The sequence below is a fragment of the Amyelois transitella genome, chromosome 13 (assembly GCF_032362555.1).
Source record: "Amyelois transitella isolate CPQ chromosome 13, ilAmyTran1.1, whole genome shotgun sequence".
Classification (NCBI taxonomy): Eukaryota; Metazoa; Arthropoda; class Insecta; order Lepidoptera; family Pyralidae; genus Amyelois; species Amyelois transitella.
Window position 1 is genome coordinate 3,011,847 of NC_083516.1, and position 20,774 is coordinate 3,032,620.

At 35.7% G+C, this 20,774-nt stretch overlaps 2 protein-coding genes across 2 annotated transcripts; both read right to left on the bottom strand.

Annotated features, from left to right (window-relative positions):
- Nucleotides 1–841: 841 nt before the first annotated feature.
- On the bottom strand, nt 842–8,832 carry LOC106138268 (high mobility group protein D). Its single transcript, XM_060947387.1, has 5 exons — nt 8,761–8,832; nt 2,971–3,152; nt 2,183–2,345; nt 1,944–2,087; nt 842–1,853 (listed from the first exon to the last, which is right to left on the bottom strand). Exons 1-5 carry the CDS (start codon nt 8,830–8,832, stop codon nt 1,782–1,784), a joined length of 633 nt encoding a protein of 210 aa, XP_060803370.1. The 3' UTR covers nt 842–1,781.
- LOC106138318 (FACT complex subunit Ssrp1) lies at nt 8,068–20,431 on the bottom strand. Its single transcript, XM_060947253.1, has 13 exons — nt 20,233–20,431; nt 19,965–20,150; nt 19,262–19,477; nt 17,277–17,455; nt 16,795–17,034; nt 16,206–16,334; nt 15,334–15,495; nt 14,786–14,918; nt 14,319–14,500; nt 13,564–13,672; nt 12,365–12,562; nt 11,445–11,723; nt 8,068–10,897 (listed from the first exon to the last, which is right to left on the bottom strand). Exons 1-13 carry the CDS (start codon nt 20,281–20,283, stop codon nt 10,799–10,801), a joined length of 2,163 nt encoding a protein of 720 aa, XP_060803236.1. The 5' UTR covers nt 20,284–20,431; the 3' UTR covers nt 8,068–10,798.
- Between the last annotated feature and the right edge of the window lie 343 nt (nt 20,432–20,774).

Consider the following 20,774-nt stretch of genomic DNA (forward strand, 5'->3'; position numbering starts at 1 on the left):
TTTGAACGCGCTAATCTCAGGAACTGGTTCGAATTGAAAAGTTCTTTAATTGCGTTGAATAGACCATGTATCGAGGCTGCAACTATAAGGAGCAAAAAAAAATGGAAAATGAGGTAAAATATTCATCTTTGAGGGCTTCAATGATGCCCAAAGTAACTCATTAGTTATCGCCAATACTATTGACATCAATAACATATAGTAGATGTAGCAGTAAATATAACTAATATTATTTTTTATTAATATATATTTAAAATAATAGTTACATAATATTTCAACTGAAAACCGCATCAAAGTCGGTTCAGCTATACGCGAGATGATCACGTACAAAAGTAAAACTGAGACCCACCTTTTTTTAAGAGAATCGCCTTCTATCCTTATCCCTTTTTCTAATTTGGTACTTTTTTTAAACACCTAAGTGTAACAAACAATTCCTTGAAAACCGCAACAAAATTTAGCAACTAACACTCAACGAAATTTTAATATGAGTAATAGCAGTTTGAACGAATACATAAGCGCTAAAAAATAAAAGCATATTCACATTATGTATGTAGCCGTTGTGATATTAAATATCGATCGATAAATTTAGTTATTGCTCAGTATTAGGTGAACTGGGATCTTCATTAGCAATATTGAATTGTTTGTTTCCTTCATTGAATCAGCCTATCGATACTGAATTAAATACTATCGATATCTAGTAAGTTTATCAGTACTATTATTCCTAATTGGAGATATGGATGCAAATTTTCGATTTAGATTTGTTATATACTTATTGGTTACTTAGATGGGGCGAAGAGTATATAATATAGGGGGTGAAACAGGAGTAAATACAAATAAACAATACTTATATGAAATTACTTTATTGAACATGTAAAATCGGTATTGACATGAGGAATGCTAATTCTCATTTACAAAATAACACAAATGTAAAATTTGAGAGACAAATCACATCGAAAAACCTACCTATCAAACTAACTAAAATACAACATAGGTACATTCAATTTCCTAAATTATTTAAATTGCACGAGTGTTACGCCCATGCGCTGTTGTCTTAGCTTAAAAGTTTTGGTACATAGTATTGAAATTTTACACTGACAAAGAGGTAGGTTAATTAACAATAAGCATATTTTATGAAATCGTCTCTAATTTTACATGTATAATTAACAATAAGCATATTTTATGAAATCGTCTCTAATTTTACATGTAGTGTAGTTTAACCAAAACTTATGTCAAATAATGCACACAACTTCATTACATACACTGTAAATAATATTTATGGCATACAGCTACAAACAGGTTGTACAGCAATTGAATAATGCTGCTGACATAAAAGTTTTGATGAAACCAGAGTGAGGTACATCAATGTGAGCATCCAGTAGTCACAGCGAACTTAACAAGGGAGGCTAACTGTACAATTCCCCGGTGTATACATGCTAACACTTAAACATTATTTTTTCGAGGCTTAGAAATCTAGACCTAGCCTGTGGTGAAACTTTCCAAACTCTGCAATTTCTTACAATAGGTAAAACTATTCCTATTTTTAATACCACAAAAATGTAAGTAGTACAAAGCGCAATTTTAACAATTTCATTATATTTAGAGATCAGACTGGACAAAAATAATTGTATCAGAATATTACAATATAAATGAATGTGTGTATAAAATCATTAAATGAAATTGTGAACCATTACACAGACTTTGGAAAGTCAGTCCCATTAACTCGTAATAAATTAAGTCCAGTATAATTATTCAATATGAACAGAAATGTCTTATAGGCAGGGAGATCATTCGCTTTCTTCCTCCTCTTCCTCATCACCTTCCTCCTCGTCAGATTCCTCCTTCTTCTTCTTGGACTTCTGCAAGAGAATAAATACATGAATATACATGAAATAGCATTAAGAGTGATAATTAGTTTATATCTCAATAACAATATAATGTGTACTTACAGTGGGTGCTGCCGCTTTCTTGCCCTTCTTGCCTCGCTTTTGTGCCTTTTTGCCACCTCCTTCACCACCACCACCATTGGCATTATATGACTCCAGGTCCTTTGTGTACTGCTCTTTAGCTTTGGCGGCTTTCTCCTCCCATTCCTGTACAATAAAGAATATACAGAAAATTTAATACCTAATCAGAAACTAATAATATATGCTAGGCATGTCAAAATAAATAAGGTAAGTATACTCACACTCTTGTCCTTCATTCCTCTCCATATTTCACCTCCCTTCTTAGCTATTTCAGTGACCTTTAGCCCAGGGTTATCCGCTTTAATTTGTTCTCTGGCGCTGTTCAGCCAAAGCATATATGCTGACATAGGACGCTTAGGCTTGTCCGTCATTTTAACTTTTTTCCTGAAAATAAGCAACGAAAAATGTAATTAAAATAAAAAAAAACAGTTGGCAACAGGTTATGTAGCCCGTACGCTACTAAAAAGCAGCGTTATGAAGACCTCGCGTCGCTTGGAACAAGTCTAAGGCGGCGTTTTGGCGGGAAAGCTTTTTACGGCTAAAATACCCAAAATATAATAACTCCGACACATTAACAATAAAAATATGGTTAAAATCCACCATTCACAATGATATATATCCTTTAAATCTTTGAAAATAGTTATCGCCCCATATAACGAGTTCACTGGCCTAAGCTTGGGTCGAACGAGCCATTTTGTTTTCACGTTTTGTGTTGAAAATACGCAATATCTTCGAACGACTCTATTACAAATTAGTTGCACGATAATTGGGCTAAAACTCATAGAAGAAGTGTATAATACGTCTCATGTAAAACATTAGAGAAATTAATTATTGAAAAAGCGTCCTTCGCCATACCCACGCTTACTAAGGAAAGTACGACGAAGCCTATAGCCATGTTTGAATGAGAATTCCAACGTGGAAAGAAAACCAATATCACAATCACGCCGTAAAATATATCACTACACTAAATAAAACACATAAGTTTACTTTGAAAAATGATTGGACTTACCTGATGGCAAAAATTTTGAAATTATTTTTGAACTGGTACACAACCAAACTGTAGACGTAGAGAACCAGAAGAAAATGTATGGAGCTCGAGCAAATGTTCCCAGTGCAAGCTAGCTTGGGGTCGACTCGCGTCGGTACTGCAGCGACATCTATCTTGATCGTGATTGGCTGACAGTTGCAAAGCTACCAACCGCACATAGTCCGAGTGACATCCTGTACTACGTATATCCGTGACGTATAGAATGACGCTGTTTTATAAACCTGAACCATGAGTGTATGAGATAAGGTCGATTTTAGATTAAAGGTTTCAGTTCCATACATTTACTTACTAAAAATTATTTACGAATTTTCTTTAGAAATAGGCACTCGAAGTCAAAGATATCACATATTTAGACTCTCTAGTACTAAAATAAATATTTTTCATAAAAAATCCTCAATAGTTTATATAAGAAGTATATCAAAATGTGACCCAGTCCTCTCGAGGCTCCCCTTACCAGATTCCTACCAAAATAAACTCGCGCCTTATTTTAAATGCCGCCAACGTTGAATTCGAAAACGTAAAAGCGCGGCAATCGTTCGAGGGAAAGGGACGCCAATAAAACATAGCGCTTGAATGGCAGCTACACGTTTGTTTACGATTTGATATTTCGTAGAAATGTGAGAAATAGTTTTTATTTCTCAAGAAATAAGGGTGTGATGTATTTGGAGCTTAAGACCACCATGCTAAAATACATTCTTCAGCAACAGCAACACCAATATTTAGATCCAAACGATTGTCAAAGCGCCTTGATCTCGCTTCTACGTCTACCTATTTACGGGCGGGCAGCGTCTTGGCACAACTGTCTTAACTTATAGTACCTTAACTTAGGTAAATATTGATGAACTAAGTTAACCTAGATCATATCATATAATATATTTGATAGGTAATTAAGTATACCGGACTTGAGATTTTGATGGCCTGTCCAGCTTTTGTTAGGTATGTAAGTACCTAAGTAGACGTATATTGTGGATCGAGATTGAGACCTGCGTGCCGAACACTAAAGACACGGTCCGATTATTAGGAATGGCAAACCTACATATACCTATCAACTGACGGCTAATCTATCCATCACATTAGTTGTTAGCGTACAACTGGATTAATCAGGACTACTTATTAGGAGTACCTAACCTACCTGCCTAGATGTAGCAAAGTAGTTAGTTAATGGTATCTTTTTCTTGAAAAAAGAAAAACTTTCTCAGGCTTTCCTTTTACACGGTATAAATGAGATACAGACCTTGAGTGGGAGCTTTGTTTCAGACTCTACCGCTACCAAAAGGAAGATCTTTAAAGAACTTTTATAAATTTGCTTCCCATATATTACTGTTGTAAGTATATACTGTTGTGTACGAGTATTCTGCCATTCGAGTCGAGGAGATATTATCTACACCCATAGCACATTTAATTGATTAACCCTTGGAAATTTCAATTAGAGATTATAAAGAATAATAGAGAGATATAGGTAGTTTAGATTATGCAAGCGGACCCCAGGCCTCGAAGTACTATGGCGGAGGATGCAACTGGGAAGGCGCCGAGATGAGAGAGAAAAGTAGATAAGTAGCTATAGTTTACCAGAGTGATAAAGGTATATAGACACATAAAATCTTTTCAACTTAAAGGGATCACAGGGACCTACTTACAATCTTTCACCACACGCTTGATATGAAATAAGTAAAAACTTGTGATTATTGTTATCCATCTAGGTAGCTACCTATAAGCTTTTAGCTACTCAATCCCAGCATTTATGTTAGTACCTACTCCTGAAGAATTGTCTGTAGGTATGTCTCTTCTGTACATAGATTAGATACATTTACAGACAGACAGACATTAGATTTTGGATTCTTCACATTTCGCGTAGTTATAGCTATGCGAGCCGTACCGATACTCGTTGATGTCTTTTGACAGATAGTATTTTGTACTGTAGGTATGTACTATCGAGAGTAATGTTCCTGTTGACTCATTTTGAAATATAAGTAGTATAAAATCATTCAGTGTTACGTTGTAATTTTATATGATGATATTTTTTGTATGATGATGATGGTAAATAATAATTTATACATATAAACCCTACGTGTACATTGTACATAGATTGAAGCTCTTCTTCAATAATTTGATATTTATTGATACGATTTGATGGGTAACGATAGATTAATTTTTGGCTGTTGCTAAATAAATAGAAAGATAAGTAGGTGTATTTATTAGTCTGTCTGTGTTATATAGCAAGGCCCACATGCTTAGCTGATAGCATGATAATATCTTTGGCCCTGACCTGACCCCACGCATGTGTGACTTTTATCATATTTGGATGAGGTAATTAGATAAACATACAGTCCACAACAACTACACTATAATTTTTACCTCGTATTCTGAAAGGGATCATATTATGTAGTATTATGTAGTATGTCAGAAATATGATCCCTACGTCTACGTGACTACGTCTATACGTCCCTTGCTGGTAGTCAGAGCCAACTGTCTCGAAAAGACTGAAAGGCCACATTCAGCTGTATGGCTTCTTGAATGATTTGATTACTTACTAGCGGCCTGCCACGGTTTCATGCAAGTATGCTGCACATGTTATGCAGCGTATTACATAACCTTAAACGCCTACAGATAATGTACCTTATAAACGGTGAAGGCATTTTATGATCCGTTTAGTATTGCCGAAGATTACCTATCTCTTAGGTAGGTAAGTACTAGCAAACAATCAAAGTTAAAAACTTGTCTTCTTTGTAATATTTGTTGATATAGGTAAAAGGGCATATACCTATACATACCTTTCATCATGAAATCAGGTGTCAAATCATGAGATTTTTCTCCTAATTTCCATAAAACATATACCTATACATAGCTATCATCATGAAATCATCCGAGAAACTGTTAAGTGGTTGGACAATATACATAGGTAGGTAGTGAAAGACGAATCACGAAGCTTACTTAGGTATACGATATTTCAACATTTGCTGCGCAGATAACCGATACCTTCACAGAGCAGTTACAATATGATAATTAAATAACTTCGTGACTGCATGGTGGCACAAACTGCGTAAGACCACGACTTATATAAGTACAATGCATTGATAACTTATCAAACGGCTGAACTTTATAACTTAGCGCGCAGCTGTTACATTATAAGATGACACGTCGGCGTACGTATACCTAGCAAAAAATTGCATAAGGGACTAGGATGGCACAACTATCTAGTTGGTCCACCAGGAAAAAACGACAAAAGTTTAAAATAATTGGTTTCCACAAAATTTTTAAAACATATGCCAGATTTAACGTTTACTTCGAAGTAATTCATTATAGAGTACCCTAACATTCGGCAAGGCGCGGCTCAGTACCTACCTATTCTTTTTATTTTGTATGCGACAATAGGGCCCAGGCCCCCAATATAAAAAAGGGACCGTAGGATAGTTCTCGCCCATTTTGCGGGTCGCGTCGACGCCATTGCGTCGCCCCGTTGCTCATGGGGGAAAGTAAAGTTCTGATGGGACGCGTCTTTTTGATGCATTCCCATAGGGTAGGTTGAATTTATAATCATAGCAAAATATCGTTATTTTCCGTATGAGTTATTCGTTGCCCTTAACGTGTCGTTTTTCCTTTGAGTACGGAAACCTAAAACGACGATTTGAACCAATATTAGAATAGTTCAATTCTCAAAAGGCATATTTTTTTCTTTTATCTACTGTTTAAACTGAACAACTAAAACATTGTTGTTATTATTATTACTACTTCTTTATGGTCGTACCACAATCTTACGTAGATTTTTAAGAACTAACAAGTTGATACAAAACGAAGATTTATAAAAAAACCGAAATAATATTTGTCCGACAGCACAGGTAGAAAGTCGGTAGGTACAGAAGTATTTAACTTTCAATACATTTAGTAGAATCTCGTCAAGTTGAACCGTTATCTTTCACTTTTGTCATGAAATAGACCAGCCAATGTTACTTGGTCCCCACTTAACACGGAATCAGATACTAATGCAGTACCAACCGGTTTTTATATAAACGGAGGGGTCGGTCTGTTATTAAAAGTATGACGTCACAGGCGCATTGAACGCGTCTTTTATTACATTAGATTGCTTGCAACGAGTTATTTAATGCTGTCATTGAACAAAAACCATTAGGTTAGTATTATTGTATTGCATTATGAAATTAAATGTCATTTTATCATTTAACTAGCTGTTGCCCGTTGCTTTCACCGTAAAACGACTATATACTTGGTTCTCTACGCTTTCCTTATCGGTAAGGATTTCTATGAGCGACTTCCACATACATAGCTAAACCTATGAAACAAGGGTTTATTATGAGTCAACAAAATGGTTATTTTTCGATATTTACCGCGGATGTTATTATTCTTTGCCGTGTGGTTCCCGGCACCAATACAAAAAAGAATAGGACCACTCCATCTCTTTCCCATGGATGTCGTAAAAGGCGACTAAGGGATAGGCTTACAAACTTAGGATTCTTTTTTAGGCGACAGGCTAGCAACCTGTCACTAATTGAATCTCAATTCTATCATTAAGCCAAATAGCTGAACGTGGCCTTTCAGTCTTTTCAAGACTGTTGGCTCTGTCTACCCCGTAAGGGATATAGACGTGATGATATGTATGTATGTTATTATTCTTCAGCACAATATTTTGTATTGCTATCAACTTATCACTATTACAGTGAGCACCGCATCAGATAGCTGTTAATCAAATCGTGCGATTAATGATAAGGTATGTGTTTTTAACAGTCAGCCGGACTTAGTAAACATACGTTACATTTCTCAGTAGTACTTCTAAAAATTCACAAACTATTAAACTCAAAACGGATTTGCAGTTAATTTAAAATGTTCTCTTCATAATCCTTTTAGGGGCGACCTTACAAAAGGGGACTAAAATTTTGAAAAATTTTATCAAATCAAATTATATAATAAAAATCTAAACGTTACATCTTCACTAAACGACAACTATCGTCATAAACTGAAAAAAAATCATTCGTCAGTAACAGATGTGTGAATTTCTTATAAAGGATTTTTGAACATGCATTTGTTTGAGAAATAAAACCGATACAGTTTACAAAACATATTCTATTAACACTTAAAAACTTATCAACATACTGTTTATCGAACTTATCTAAATGACTGGAGTTTAACTGAAGCATTTAAAAAGTTGCAAGGTCCTTCATATACAAGTCGTGCATAAAAACAAAATGAGGATGGGATTTCGCAAAAAACAATTCCTTTGTTCAAACACAATAAGGGACATTTCGTGACGCTCTAACCAAAATTATTACTACATAAACTGTCGACTATGAACAAAGTCAGTTTAACCGACGTACAAATAACAATTATGTATACAGGTCGATATTATATACGAGTAGATAAAGTCAAGAATTTGTAAAAAAAACCCTGTATAAAACACAATTTTTTTTAATAAAAAAATATTTCAGATCCAAACTTTTGGAAAATCGAGATTTTTTAATCTTACAAGTTCTTAGCCAAGGGGCGGGCTTTTACAGTAACAGAAATATTGGAGGTAAATCGTGTTAAATTCCAGTCTATAAACTAACAACTTAATATTTACAACTAGCCGTAAAACATACAATATCAGATGTGATTACAGGTAGAAAACAAAAAAAATATATCTTTTTCGACGATTTTATCACAATAAAGCCAAGGATACCTACACGCGGTTGCCATAGTGCTTCTCTATGTAGTGCTATCTATCTAGCTTGGGACGTCCTTTGCATAATATTGGGATGTTACAGAGCTGTAGCTAAGCACGTGTTCTTTTTTCTTTATTTTTAATCCCACTGGGTTAATCCAGTGGGACGCCATTTTAGTGTGGATAACATCACGCCTATTTCCCGGAGTATACAGAGACTGCATCTTTTCAATTTCTACGATCACTGCGTACTTCATTCGCTTCATCCACATTCATCAGTCACTTCACGCAAGCTTTTCAGCGGATACTATTGACCATACCCGAAACCACGTGCGTTGCATGTCAATAATTCATTTATTTTTGTCAGGCTTAGGTATACAATAGTTTGAAAAAATTAAATACAGTTAGTATGATGTGACTGATGAATGTGATTGACATATAAAATGTCGTCTGTGTATAACAGATTCGCCTTCATACAATCCTCGCCTCAAATTTCGCCTTCAAACGTGCCCAGCGCATAGCTCACCTCACATTCTGCCGGCTTAAGGTAAAATTATAATGTACTATCGGCATGCCTCTGGTACGTAGGTAGTTACATAACCTATAACAACCGCAGATAATGTAAATACCCTTTCAACGGAGGGAGAATATTCATAGTTGATTTAGTATTTCTGAAGATAAGCCCTTACAAACAAACAAATAACCAAAGTTACAAACTTAACCTCTTCATAATATTACTTTATGTTGTCTGTAATACTGTCATGTAAAACAGGAATGGGGTATTATTTATTATTATATATTTACGAATCATCAGCACTTAATTAACTTATATATGTAACAATATTACTATTAAATTAAAATTAGAATGATTCATACAAATTTAAATTTCTAATACATTTATTAGTACATTTACTTATCACATGGATATTTCTCATCAAGCCATTCAGTTCACCAATGTCGCTAGTAATAGGAGTTAAGAACATAACAACATATTAACAAAACAACAAAGAAATAGAAATGATATAAGACAACAGAAATGCCATATAAGGCATACATGAAACTATATGAATGATTTATAAAATAAGATGATTACGTTATGGTGACTCGTGGCGATGATTACTACCGAGTTTCGAGGACACATTTACCACTTCTACAGTCTTATATTATTTCGAGTGCTATCCGAAACATACATATTGGTTAAGTCGTCCATCTTTTAATCGAATACATACTTTACTACCTACATACAAAGTAATAAATTTCAGAGATAATAAATTAATTGTAAGTAAAACTGTTGGCATTTATATGAATGGAAATTGGACTTGGTGGACCTACTATCTTGTCAACAAGTAAAAACTTGTTCTTTCCCAACGGGATAGGCAGACCACATCTTTTCATTCGCCACGATCCCTGCATATTTCTTTCAATCCATATTAATCTATCTTTTCATGCAACCTCACTCGTTTATCGGTAATATATGATAATTCCTTTAATTTGAAAAAGATACCTAATATAAAACAATTTCGACAAAATAAAATGGCGACAGTAACAAATAGAAACAAATTTGACGTTCCAGCGCCAATACATTTGCTATAAGGACTTTTTCTCCATACCTTAAATACAATTAATAATATTTGTAAACATTACCCGGATTGCTGATTTCTATAGGTTAGAAAGATTATTGTACATTTGAGTGTCGATTTACCTGTCATCAACACATAAAGGATCTTAAAGGTTAATTACTTCGTTCTATGACTTTTGACACAGTTTTTATTGTTTTGTCACATTTCTGCAATTATCGATTTGACCACAATAGTGGTTTCCTAAATGTTCTTACGCTGGTTTTAAAAGGTTTAGTATATACAGAGTAAACCATAGAAATAGGAATAATATGAGCCAATAGAAATGCCATTTTACTAAGCGAAAGGCTAATAAATATGGGATTCTCCTTGTAGGCGATGGGCTAGCAACCTGCCAGTCTTTTTAAATACTATTGGCTATGTCTACCCACTGAGGGAAATAGACGTGACTATATGCATGCATATAAATGTCATGGCGTTACAACCATCAGTCGCGTCGTCACGTTCACCAGTACTTGGCACATCTATTGGTGTTGTCATATATTATTCAAAACTGTATGATTTAATCGCTACCGCTTCCGCTTTCGTCTCCAGATCCTGATGATGCTCCGGCTTCGGACGAAGAGCTCTTGGACTTCGATTTCTTAGTGTCCTTAGCACTCTGCAAAGAAAAAACAGATGCATTTAAGTTATAGCATGGACAATCGAACCCGAAATCTTAGATTGAGAGACAAGAATATAACGTCTAATCCAAAGGGACTACTTGGATTTTTTATTGGATGGATGAGTAATTTTTCCTGTATATTATTTAGTTATGAATGTGGATGAAGCAAAGGAAGTGTGCAGTGATCGTGGCAAGTGGAAAGAGGTAGTCTCTGCCTACCCCTCCGGGAAAGAGGCGTGATTTTATGTATGTGTATTATTTATTTTACTTAGTATACTAGTTGTTGCCCGCGACAAGTTCACTGATAATCTTTCTTCCCCTCTTTTAACGCCTTCCCCGTCAATTCTTCCTTACTTTTTTCACAAAAAGTAGTTCATCCTCAGTGTTAACTCTATCTCTGTACCAAATTTCGATACCTAAAAAAATGGGTTGTTATTTGAAAGACATGAGATGAAAAAAAAAGTTCATTCGAAATATTTTTTTTTTACATCCGATCGCTTATAATTCTATGTCTATGATTTCCTTTTTTAAATTTCACACTAACCTCCTTGGAATCCTTTTTCTTCTTATCACCATCGGAGTCGGAGCTAGAGTCGTCGTCGTCTATGTACTCCTTGCTGGTGAACTTCCCGCCGCTGCCCGTCCCCACGGCGCTGGGCTTGCTCTTCTTGCTGGGCGCGTTCTTCTTCTTCTCCGCGGCCTTGCGCTCCTTATCGGCGGCCTTCTTCTTCTGCTTGAACTCGTCGGCGGCGCCGCTGTCCTTGTATTTCTTCATCGCTATGTTGTATTCGTCTTTGGCTTTGCTGGCTTTCTCCTCCCATTCCTGCAGATTTAATCAGAAAAATACATATTCATAATATCACACCAAAATATAAAGCAAAGTCGCATCCCGCGTCTGTCCTTCTTTATGAGTGTATGTGTGCTTACGAGTAGATCTGTTTACACTTAATAACGGATTTTGATGATTTCTTTTTTTAATAGATAGAAACCGGGGCGTGTCATTAGTAATATTTTAAAGAGAAAATACTGTGTAACTTTTGTTGTATATAGAATAAACCTTCAGGAGTATTTAACATAAGCTACATTTATTGTAGCGGAGGTCAGATGAAATGATTTAATTGAGATGTGAGTTGCTTCGAAACTGGGCTTGCTCAATCTGGGCCTAATACGAATGGCGTCAAATTCAAATTAATTTTTTTTTCCTATTCAAATTTTTTTTTTTCATTGTTATAAGACACTTTATACCACTCAATAATCATATCTTATTGTTTCACAACATTGGTTGACGTCAAATAAATTACTTAAAACTAAGTTAACTGCCGCTTCCAAAGCGTCAGTGCAGAAGAAGCGGTAACAAACTGCACTGCAGCATTTTCTTTAACATCAACTTTTGAACTATCCAAACTTAGAATAGAAATGTGGACGAGAGAATACATAGAGTATAAATAATAAAGTGATACTAACCGATTTATCCTTGAGCTCCCTCCACAGTTCCCCTCCCTTCTTGGCGATCTCCGTGACCTTGATGCCGGGGTTCTCGTCCACGATGCTCTTCCGGTTCTCGTTGAGCCACAGCATGAAGGCGGTGGCGGGACGTTTGGGCGCGTTCGCGTCTTTCTCCCGTTTCTTAGACTTCTCCTTGCGCTTGCGCGGCGCTTCAGACTGTTCCAGAAAATATTATTACTTTTAAAACAAAATATCGGAAATGTATGATATTTCAATGTATGTTTAAGTAGATAGACACTACATTAATAATTATTATTAATACATATAATAAAAGAGCAAAAATAAGTTGAGTTTGTACCCGCTAATATACGGATTTACTGAACAGATTTTGATTTTTTTTTATTTGTTTGTGTACAATTTTCACATTAAACCTGGGCAACATGTAGGGTACAATTAGTCTTTAAAACTATAGCGCATGACAAAGAACCCTTTATAACGATCGTACAAAGTCGCAGAATTATGGAAGGTTCAGAGGAATTGTAAAATTATTGGACAAATTATTACGACTATAGATTATAGAAATCATCATGATAGGTCACATCAGGTGTATTCGTTAACAAATTATAGATATAAAATGTTACCCAGACTTAATAGGTAAGTTACCTAACTGTTACTAACAATATTTCATCCCATCAAAATCTGACCAGTATTTTCGGACCTTAGCGTGTACGTACATAAACAAACTGAATCTGCTTCAATGCCAATTGCGAATCATACCCAATATTTATATATTAATCCCTAACGGTAAAAGAGTTGTTATAAGATTGGCGTGTCTGTCTGTTTGCCTGTCTGTGGCATCGTAGCTCACAAACGGATGAAGCGCATTTTTATTAAAGGTGATTTACGTGCGCGTGTTCTTAGACATTTGATTAAAATCTGTAATTGTTTAAAAGTTGTAGGAGTTGAAGGTGTTGAATGAACACCGAATGTCGGCGAATATACTCGAGTGAAAGAGTACTGATGGGGAATATTGAAGATTTAATCGCTAGTGTTCTTAGCTTAACCCCCGGCGCAAAAAAGCTTTTTTTATTTTATTTTTTTCATTTAATTTTATAAAAAAACTTAGTCACTTTTTCTTACTGTATCAATATTGATCGCATCAAATATAACTTGTTCGGGCCGTTATATGTATTTATTTGTGATCATATTTTGCTTACAATTGTGATAGTCTTCTTTGGTTTCTTCTCTTTCTTCTTCTCCTTCTTGCTGTCTCCAGACGCGCCCGAAGCGTCCGAATCCTCAGAAGATGACGGATTGGTGTCGTACCTTAAAAGTTTATGAGAAAAGAACCATTAGTGTGACTACCGAGTTAACAATAAAAAAAAAATTCTATGTGCTTAAAAAACAATAATAATTATTTAAAAAAATTGCTTCGCCCGTACAGGGTTCATTTGTGCATTATATGGAATATTTTACAATGAAAACATACATAAAATCACGCCTTTTTTCTCGGAGGGGCAGAGACTACATCTTTCCACTTGCCACGATCCCTGCGTTCTTCTTTCGCATCATCCACACTCATTACTCTCTTGAATCGGAAATGAAGCGATAACGATTTTACACTCGCAAGACAAAGTACCGTGTGGTTCCCGAAACTATAGAAAGGGACCCTTCAGTCTTTTCTTACCACACTATCTTAACAAACAGGCATATGACAATTAATAATGACTCTTCAGCGACATCGCTCTCCTTAGCCTTGTCCGGATTAAAGTCTCCATCAGTAGGTACTCCAGTCTGTCATGTGAAAAAATACCTATTCGATAACTATAGTTTACTTAACAAATATCACCTTAACAAACATATATCAGAATTAATACTAACACTTTTTAACTCTTTTGTTACTGTGGCTCTGTCTACACCACAAGGGATATTGACGTGACTATATGTATGTATGTATGTATGTAATACTAACTCCTCAGCGACATCGCTCTCCTTAGCCTTGTCCGGATTGAAGTCCTCGTCGGTGCTCTCGTCCGAGCCGTCGCTGTCATTGGAGTCCCTCTCCTTGGCCTCCGCCTTCACCCGCTCGAGATACGCGTCTGGTTCTTTCTCCGTGTCCGAATCGCCGAAATCGTCGTCGTAAAGTGCTTTGTCCTGGAAATATGTTTTAAAATTGAATCAAATTATTTAATTTGATTTCACACTAAATTGGTTTATAGGATATCAATGTTTCAAAAAAGTGTACATTTCCCGTTCAGATTTTCCTATTTTTGAACTAGCGGTGAGATCTTGATAAGACTAGTTTAGATATACATAAATATGTGATTATACCAATTTTCATTAAAATCGGAATAACAGTTGTAGTAATCATTGGTTTAGTCGACAAAGCTTATCAGACAAACATTTTTTATTTATATAAGTGTGTACGTTTATACTCACATTCTTGCCAGTGTTCTTGACGTGTAGTTTCTTGGAGGTGATGTAATCAAACAGCTTGTCGTATTCCCCTTTCTCTATGCTGCTGAACGTGTGTATGCTGCCTTGCTTCAGCTCAATTTCGAAATCGAATGATCTGGAAAAAAGGAACAATAAAGAAATATTCAAAATGTTCCTTCGATTAGGTTATCCAGGATCCTATCATCAGATTTTGACATAGACTACCTCTGAGGTAAACCACAGCAAAAACAGATTGGGGCAGACGCGAGTCACTTCGTGTGTAAGCCTGACTTACCCAATCCAGGATCACAGTCAATAGAAGCACCTCCGGCTTCCCTCCACGGTGATAAGGATGTAACTGAGATAACGCCGGGAGGAAGATGTCTACAGGAACAAACCAACTGGGATACCCGCTATACCAGTCGGCTGTATCACGAGGAGTCGATGACGCTACTTCATTAGTATTTAATAACATTCAATTATTTTCATTTAGCTTGATTCAGTAGTTGAATGATGCAGATGCGACTTATTAACGTATATACTGTACTAACTTGGTGGAGGAAGCGCCGCCTCTAGCGAAGTTGACGGACGCGATCTCCTCGAAGCGGATGTGCACGGGCGGCTTGTGCACGTAGATGAAGCCCTTCTCGAGCGGGTAGAGGTAGCCGGCCGCCGCCTTGTACGAGCACGCGATCGCCGGCGTCTTGTGGTGACTGCCAACAATAAATACACATAGTACAATAAAACTCCTTACATACATTAATCACGTCACGTGTTTTGCGGGGTAGGCAGAGAGAATAGTCTTGAAGAGTGATAGGCTATGTTCAGCTGTTTGGTTGAATGATAGAATTTAGACTTAAATAGTGACAAACTTTTTTTTCATTCAGGCAATAAAGAAACAATAGTAGAGTAAGGGTGCATTCACACGAGATACGTTCTTGACGATGAGTCAACAGACGCAATACGTTCGGCCACGTGCAGTGAAAACCATCGGACAAAAAGTAAACAATGGTTATAAAAAAATTATAAAATTAAACAAGTTCGACGTAATTTTTAAAGTTATACATATCTGTGTTTAGCGCCTTAACTTGATATTGTGATATCTCCATGATTACTGAACAAAGCATTATTATTTCGCACCACAAAATCAGAGGCACGTTTACATAGTACGGCGTTTTGTAAACTACATATTATAAAGTCCTCCTGTATTCTCTATCTGTATGTATGCGGTAATCTCGAAAAGTTGTGGACGGATTTTATTCCTATTTCAAATGTTGGAATAAGGGTTTACTGAAGATGGTTCATATCTATCCATGCTACCCGTACGAAGCCGCGGCGGATCGCTAGTGTAGTATTTAGTTGATACAAAAGAACGTGATAATAATGCCGAAATACTTAAAATGACTAAACCGAAAATACATACCCCAAAAAGTCTCCTGGGCCCGTGACTCTTCTGTTGATGATGACTTTCATGATCTTAGCGAGCACCTCGTACGTGGGCCCCGACAGCTCCTTCGATATTTTACCGTCGTATTTCTCTTTCAATTCTTCCCTGTAAAATTACAATTCGTTAAAAAGGTCAGCTATGCTCATACTATAGTCACTATTGTTAGGACTGCCAAAATTGCATTGAGAAAATAACTACTATTTCACAGAAAATATCTTTCAACTTGTTGCTTCATCCACGTTTATTTCTACTCTTCATGCAACCTCTTCAGTTAAAATGACTCTTTTGATTGTTGTACATTGTAAGGGCTTCGAAAAACAATAATGATGAAAATTATAATCCAGGGCAATTGTGTAATTAACACTTAAAGTCTAAATACACCAATGTCATTAAATTTTACATTAACTATCAAAATGTATTGAAAAGACTGTAATGCTCGAAGACATAACAATCTACTGTATAGCTTAACGATGGAATTGAAATTCAAATAGCAAAGGGTTGCTAGCCCATCGCCTAAAATGAACAATTGATAAATCAAATAAACAGAAAAACCCTATGAACTTACTCAGTAAACGGCAATTCCAGACTCGTCTCCTCCTCAATACCAAACAGCAGAACCAAGTAGTGGTATCGTGTCTGACCCTGCTTGATAGGCGGGTCCAGTGACACCACGAAGAACATCTGTCTCGTGTCCTTGTGGGGCAACAGGAACAGTCGGAGGACGGTGGACATTGGAATCTTGTAGTCAAATGTTTTACCGTGCAGTTGGAAGAATGTCTGGAAAACTTTGATGTCGTAGCGACCACTGCGGAATACGATGGGAATTATTTATTTTGGTGTACAGACGTAAAATATATATACACAATGGGAATGTACAATAAGGGTTAAATGATTTTTAATCTTTAAATGTAATTTTTAATTAATTTGACCCCCCTTTGTAAAGACAACACATTCTTTGCTTTTTTCAGATCTTACAAGACAAAGGAAGATACTTTCCTGTTTATAATCTTATATTATTAGTTTGAATGAATTAATTTGAATTTGTACCGTGGAGTAAGACACTGAAGCTCTCTGAATATGGCAATAGCGTCCCCTGACACGGAGATGACGCTGGCCTTGTTCATGACCTGCTGATGGAACGCCTCCACAGCATCCATATCGCCCGCTAGCTCATTGGTGGGAATGTGGAACCGCATCTCCATTAGAGAAACAGGTGTGTCGTCATTCTGTAATCAAACTTGGTGTTAAGTCACCGAGTTTTAGGACTTACACTTACTTATACAAATAAGTATGACTGTAACAGGAATTATTGCCAATATTTAAATATGTTTCAGTCAAAAATCCTACTACTATTATAAAGGCGAAAGTTTGTATGGATGTATGGATGTTTGTTACTCTTTCACGCAAAAACTACTGAACCGATTACCATGAAATTTGGTATGTAGGTAGCTGAAGACCCAGAATAACACATAGGCTACTTTTTATCCCAGAGTTCCCGCGGGATTGATAGGGTTTCCATGCGGACGAAGTCGCGGGCGGCCTCTAGTATTACAATAATGACATAAGGGTTTAATTTAGATGTTGTAAGCTCACATAACTACAAAAATATTATAGGCTGTGTAAAACTAAGAACTACAAAAGATGAGTAGGGTAAAATCATGTTTAAAGGCAGTAATTTTGTATTATTGTGCAACATTGCACCATTAATGTCAAACAGCTGTTTCCATGGACCAGTAAATAAGGATGAATGGCCTGAGATCCTTGCATACATAGGGATAAAACATTGACAAGCTCAAACCATTCCTACATACATATAATATAATCATGTCTATATCCATGAAGAGAGTTATGAATGTAGATGAAGCAAAGGAAGTATGCAGAGATTGTGGCAAGTGGAAAGAGGTAGTCTCTGCCTACCCCTCCGGAAAAGAGGTGTGATTTTATGTATGTATGTATGTCTATATCCCTTGCTGGGTAGACATAGCCAACACTCTTGAAAAGACTGATAAGTTCAGATGTTTGGCTTAATCATAGAATTGAGATTCAAATTGTGACAGGTTACTATCCCATCGCCTATAAACAGAATCCCAAGTTTGTAAGCCTATCTCTTAGTCGTCTTTTACGATATCCATGGGAACAAGATGGGGTGGTCCTTATCTTTTTTATAGGTACCAGGAACCACACAGCACCAATCAAGCCATTTTTGTGCATATTGGTCACATTTGGCCTATCAAAGTCAACATTTTGTTATTTACATGACAATGAAGCAGTTCAGACTGAAAACTAGGACACTTTACAATATTTGAGTCAAAACTCATATTTATGTTAGTTTATATATATTTGATTTATTTATTTATGTATGTTTACCATTAATTGTATAGAAGATTTTTGAGAAATTGATTACTATAATGCATCCCCAATGCTTTTTATAAGTGCTGACTTTTTGATTATGGATTTTTCTTTAGATTATGCTTGACTGGAAGAAATCCCAATTGGGATATGTCCATTGTTCATATTCTTCTAAATCCAGCCACTGTTTCGTAAACTTATATTTCTTTTTATGTGCAATAAAACAACAAACAAAAAATAAACTCACATAATTCACTAAAAAACACTGTCTATTCACAGTGTTATTATTTACCATTACATGTTCACAAAAAAACATATACAGAAAAGACAAAAGGACATAAAAAACAATTCCACAGAAATGCAGAAATTAATTTAGAAATATTCTAAAGAAATTTCTGCCAACAAGAAAGATGACTTATAAAAAAGATACTGAACACAACATTCATAAATAAAAAAGTCTAAATGAGCCAAATAGGATATGGTACATACATGTAAAATGAGATTTAGAAACATGTTCTAAGCTAATAGAATTGTGAATTACCAATTATTTTAATTAAAATTTAAAAACATTATTCCCGAAAATAGTGTTTCAGTGTCAACATTCATACCTACATATTAAGTTTCTATATATGTTGTGAACATATTGTTAGGGTTAAGTAAAACAATTTTGGTAATAATTATACCTGATGAAACTCTAAGGTGACTTCATTCTTGCCTGTGTTGCACTGTGACACGTAATGCAGTGGGATTTCAAATGCAGTATTGGAGCCAACATTGAAACTAAGAACAGCACCATTGAACTTGGCAGTGCCCCAGTTCCAGCCCTTTAAAGATAGTTCTTTCTCCAGCATATCCTTGTTGTAATTGGTCTTGAAAAATTTTGCCACTTTCTCTTGTTCCTGGAAGAATTTGATATGATAATCACTCTTTTATAAGTAGGTAAAAGTACAGTGCATGTTTCACGTCATGATTCTCATCATGTTTGTAATGGTTGTGAACTCACATTTCAGGACAGGTATATGATCATCGTGTAGATAAAGAATGTTTTTACATGAAGTGACCTGCATTTAACATATGCAACCATTGCAAGGGGCTTAACCCATATTGAATCTAGTTGCCTCAAACAGTTTTCTCACAATGTTTGCTTCAATGTGATTGCATTGTTAAGAAAATAAATAATTGTTACTTGGAAAGAAATTAAGGACAGATACATAACGACAGTAAGTTTTTGAATATACTTCATTTTACAGAGTTTACATAGCAACGGTACAGCAACTATTTGAAATTTTTAAACAATTTGGGTATCATGAAAAAAATTGTCCTGTTTAACTATGAAATTCTGAAGATACAAATTATCATAATAATTAAAGAACTCAGTAATCTTACGCCTTCTTTAAATCCGCCATATCTGTGCAGTGTACCGTTTTTCATAAACACTCTCAAGCCCCAGGAACCGACAAACTTCTGAAAATTTACTAATTCAATATCATTGGCGGAGATCTGTTCCACTTTACCAGTCTTGCTGTTCTTGAAAATTATGTTTTGATCAGTCATTTTTAATCTACCTTGGACCTGAAATAATTAGATGAGTTGTGCATTTTAGTTTTCATATTTTATTTTGTTTAAAGAATACAACAGGTCGAAATCAATTTACCATATTCCCTTTTATTTCGGCCGAGATGTCGCTGTATTCGAGAAACTCCATTTTATTAGTTTCCTTAAGATTTTAGTTCGTAGATACTTTTTACAGAAATTACACAATATCGCTGCAAAACTAACCACGCGGACCTCAATAAAATCGTTCGTATTTTATAAACCAACACAAAACACAAGCGGCGGAATGCAAAAAAGAAAATGTCAAAATAATTGTCATTGTCAATGATGTCAAATCAGTCAAATGTTTATGGCAAAGAAATGTTTAAAGGCTCTCTACTCCCTTTGCAATTTGTCTCAGCGAAAATTCTGCGACAGTTGCGGTCGGAGGCGCTTTACCTTCTTAAGGACGTAACTTGCAACCAGTCAGTGTAGCCAACTTCATTTGGGTAAGATAATTTACTTACTTCTTGGAATAAGTACGTACTGCGTACAATTACTTTTTTGATTATGGGTTTTCCTTTATATTTTGGTTGACCGAAAGAAATCCCAATTGGGATAAGTCCGCAATTGCACATATCCTTTTATATTTAATGACTATTT

Coding starts and splice junctions, on each gene's coding strand:
- LOC106138268 (XM_060947387.1), bottom strand. CDS start 8,832: ATGGCGTCCCACTGGATTAACCCAGTGGGATTAAAAATAAAGAAAAAA. Junction 3,153..8,760: donor ACGTGCTTAGCTACAGCTCT/GTAACATCCCAA, acceptor TGCGGTTGGTAG/CTTTGCAACTGTCAGCCAAT. Junction 2,346..2,970: donor TTCAAAATTTTTGCCATCAG/GTAAGTCCAATC, acceptor GCTTATTTTCAG/GAAAAAAGTTAAAATGACGG.
- LOC106138318 (XM_060947253.1), bottom strand. CDS start 20,283: ATGGAGTTTCTCGAATACAGCGACATCTCGGCCGAAATAAAAGGGAAT. Junction 17,035..17,276: donor CTTCAGTGTCTTACTCCACG/GTACAAATTCAA, acceptor CGTATTCCGCAG/TGGTCGCTACGACATCAAAG. Junction 10,898..11,444: donor AGAAAAAGGATTCCAAGGAG/GTTAGTGTGAAA, acceptor TTTTCTTTGCAG/AGTGCTAAGGACACTAAGAA.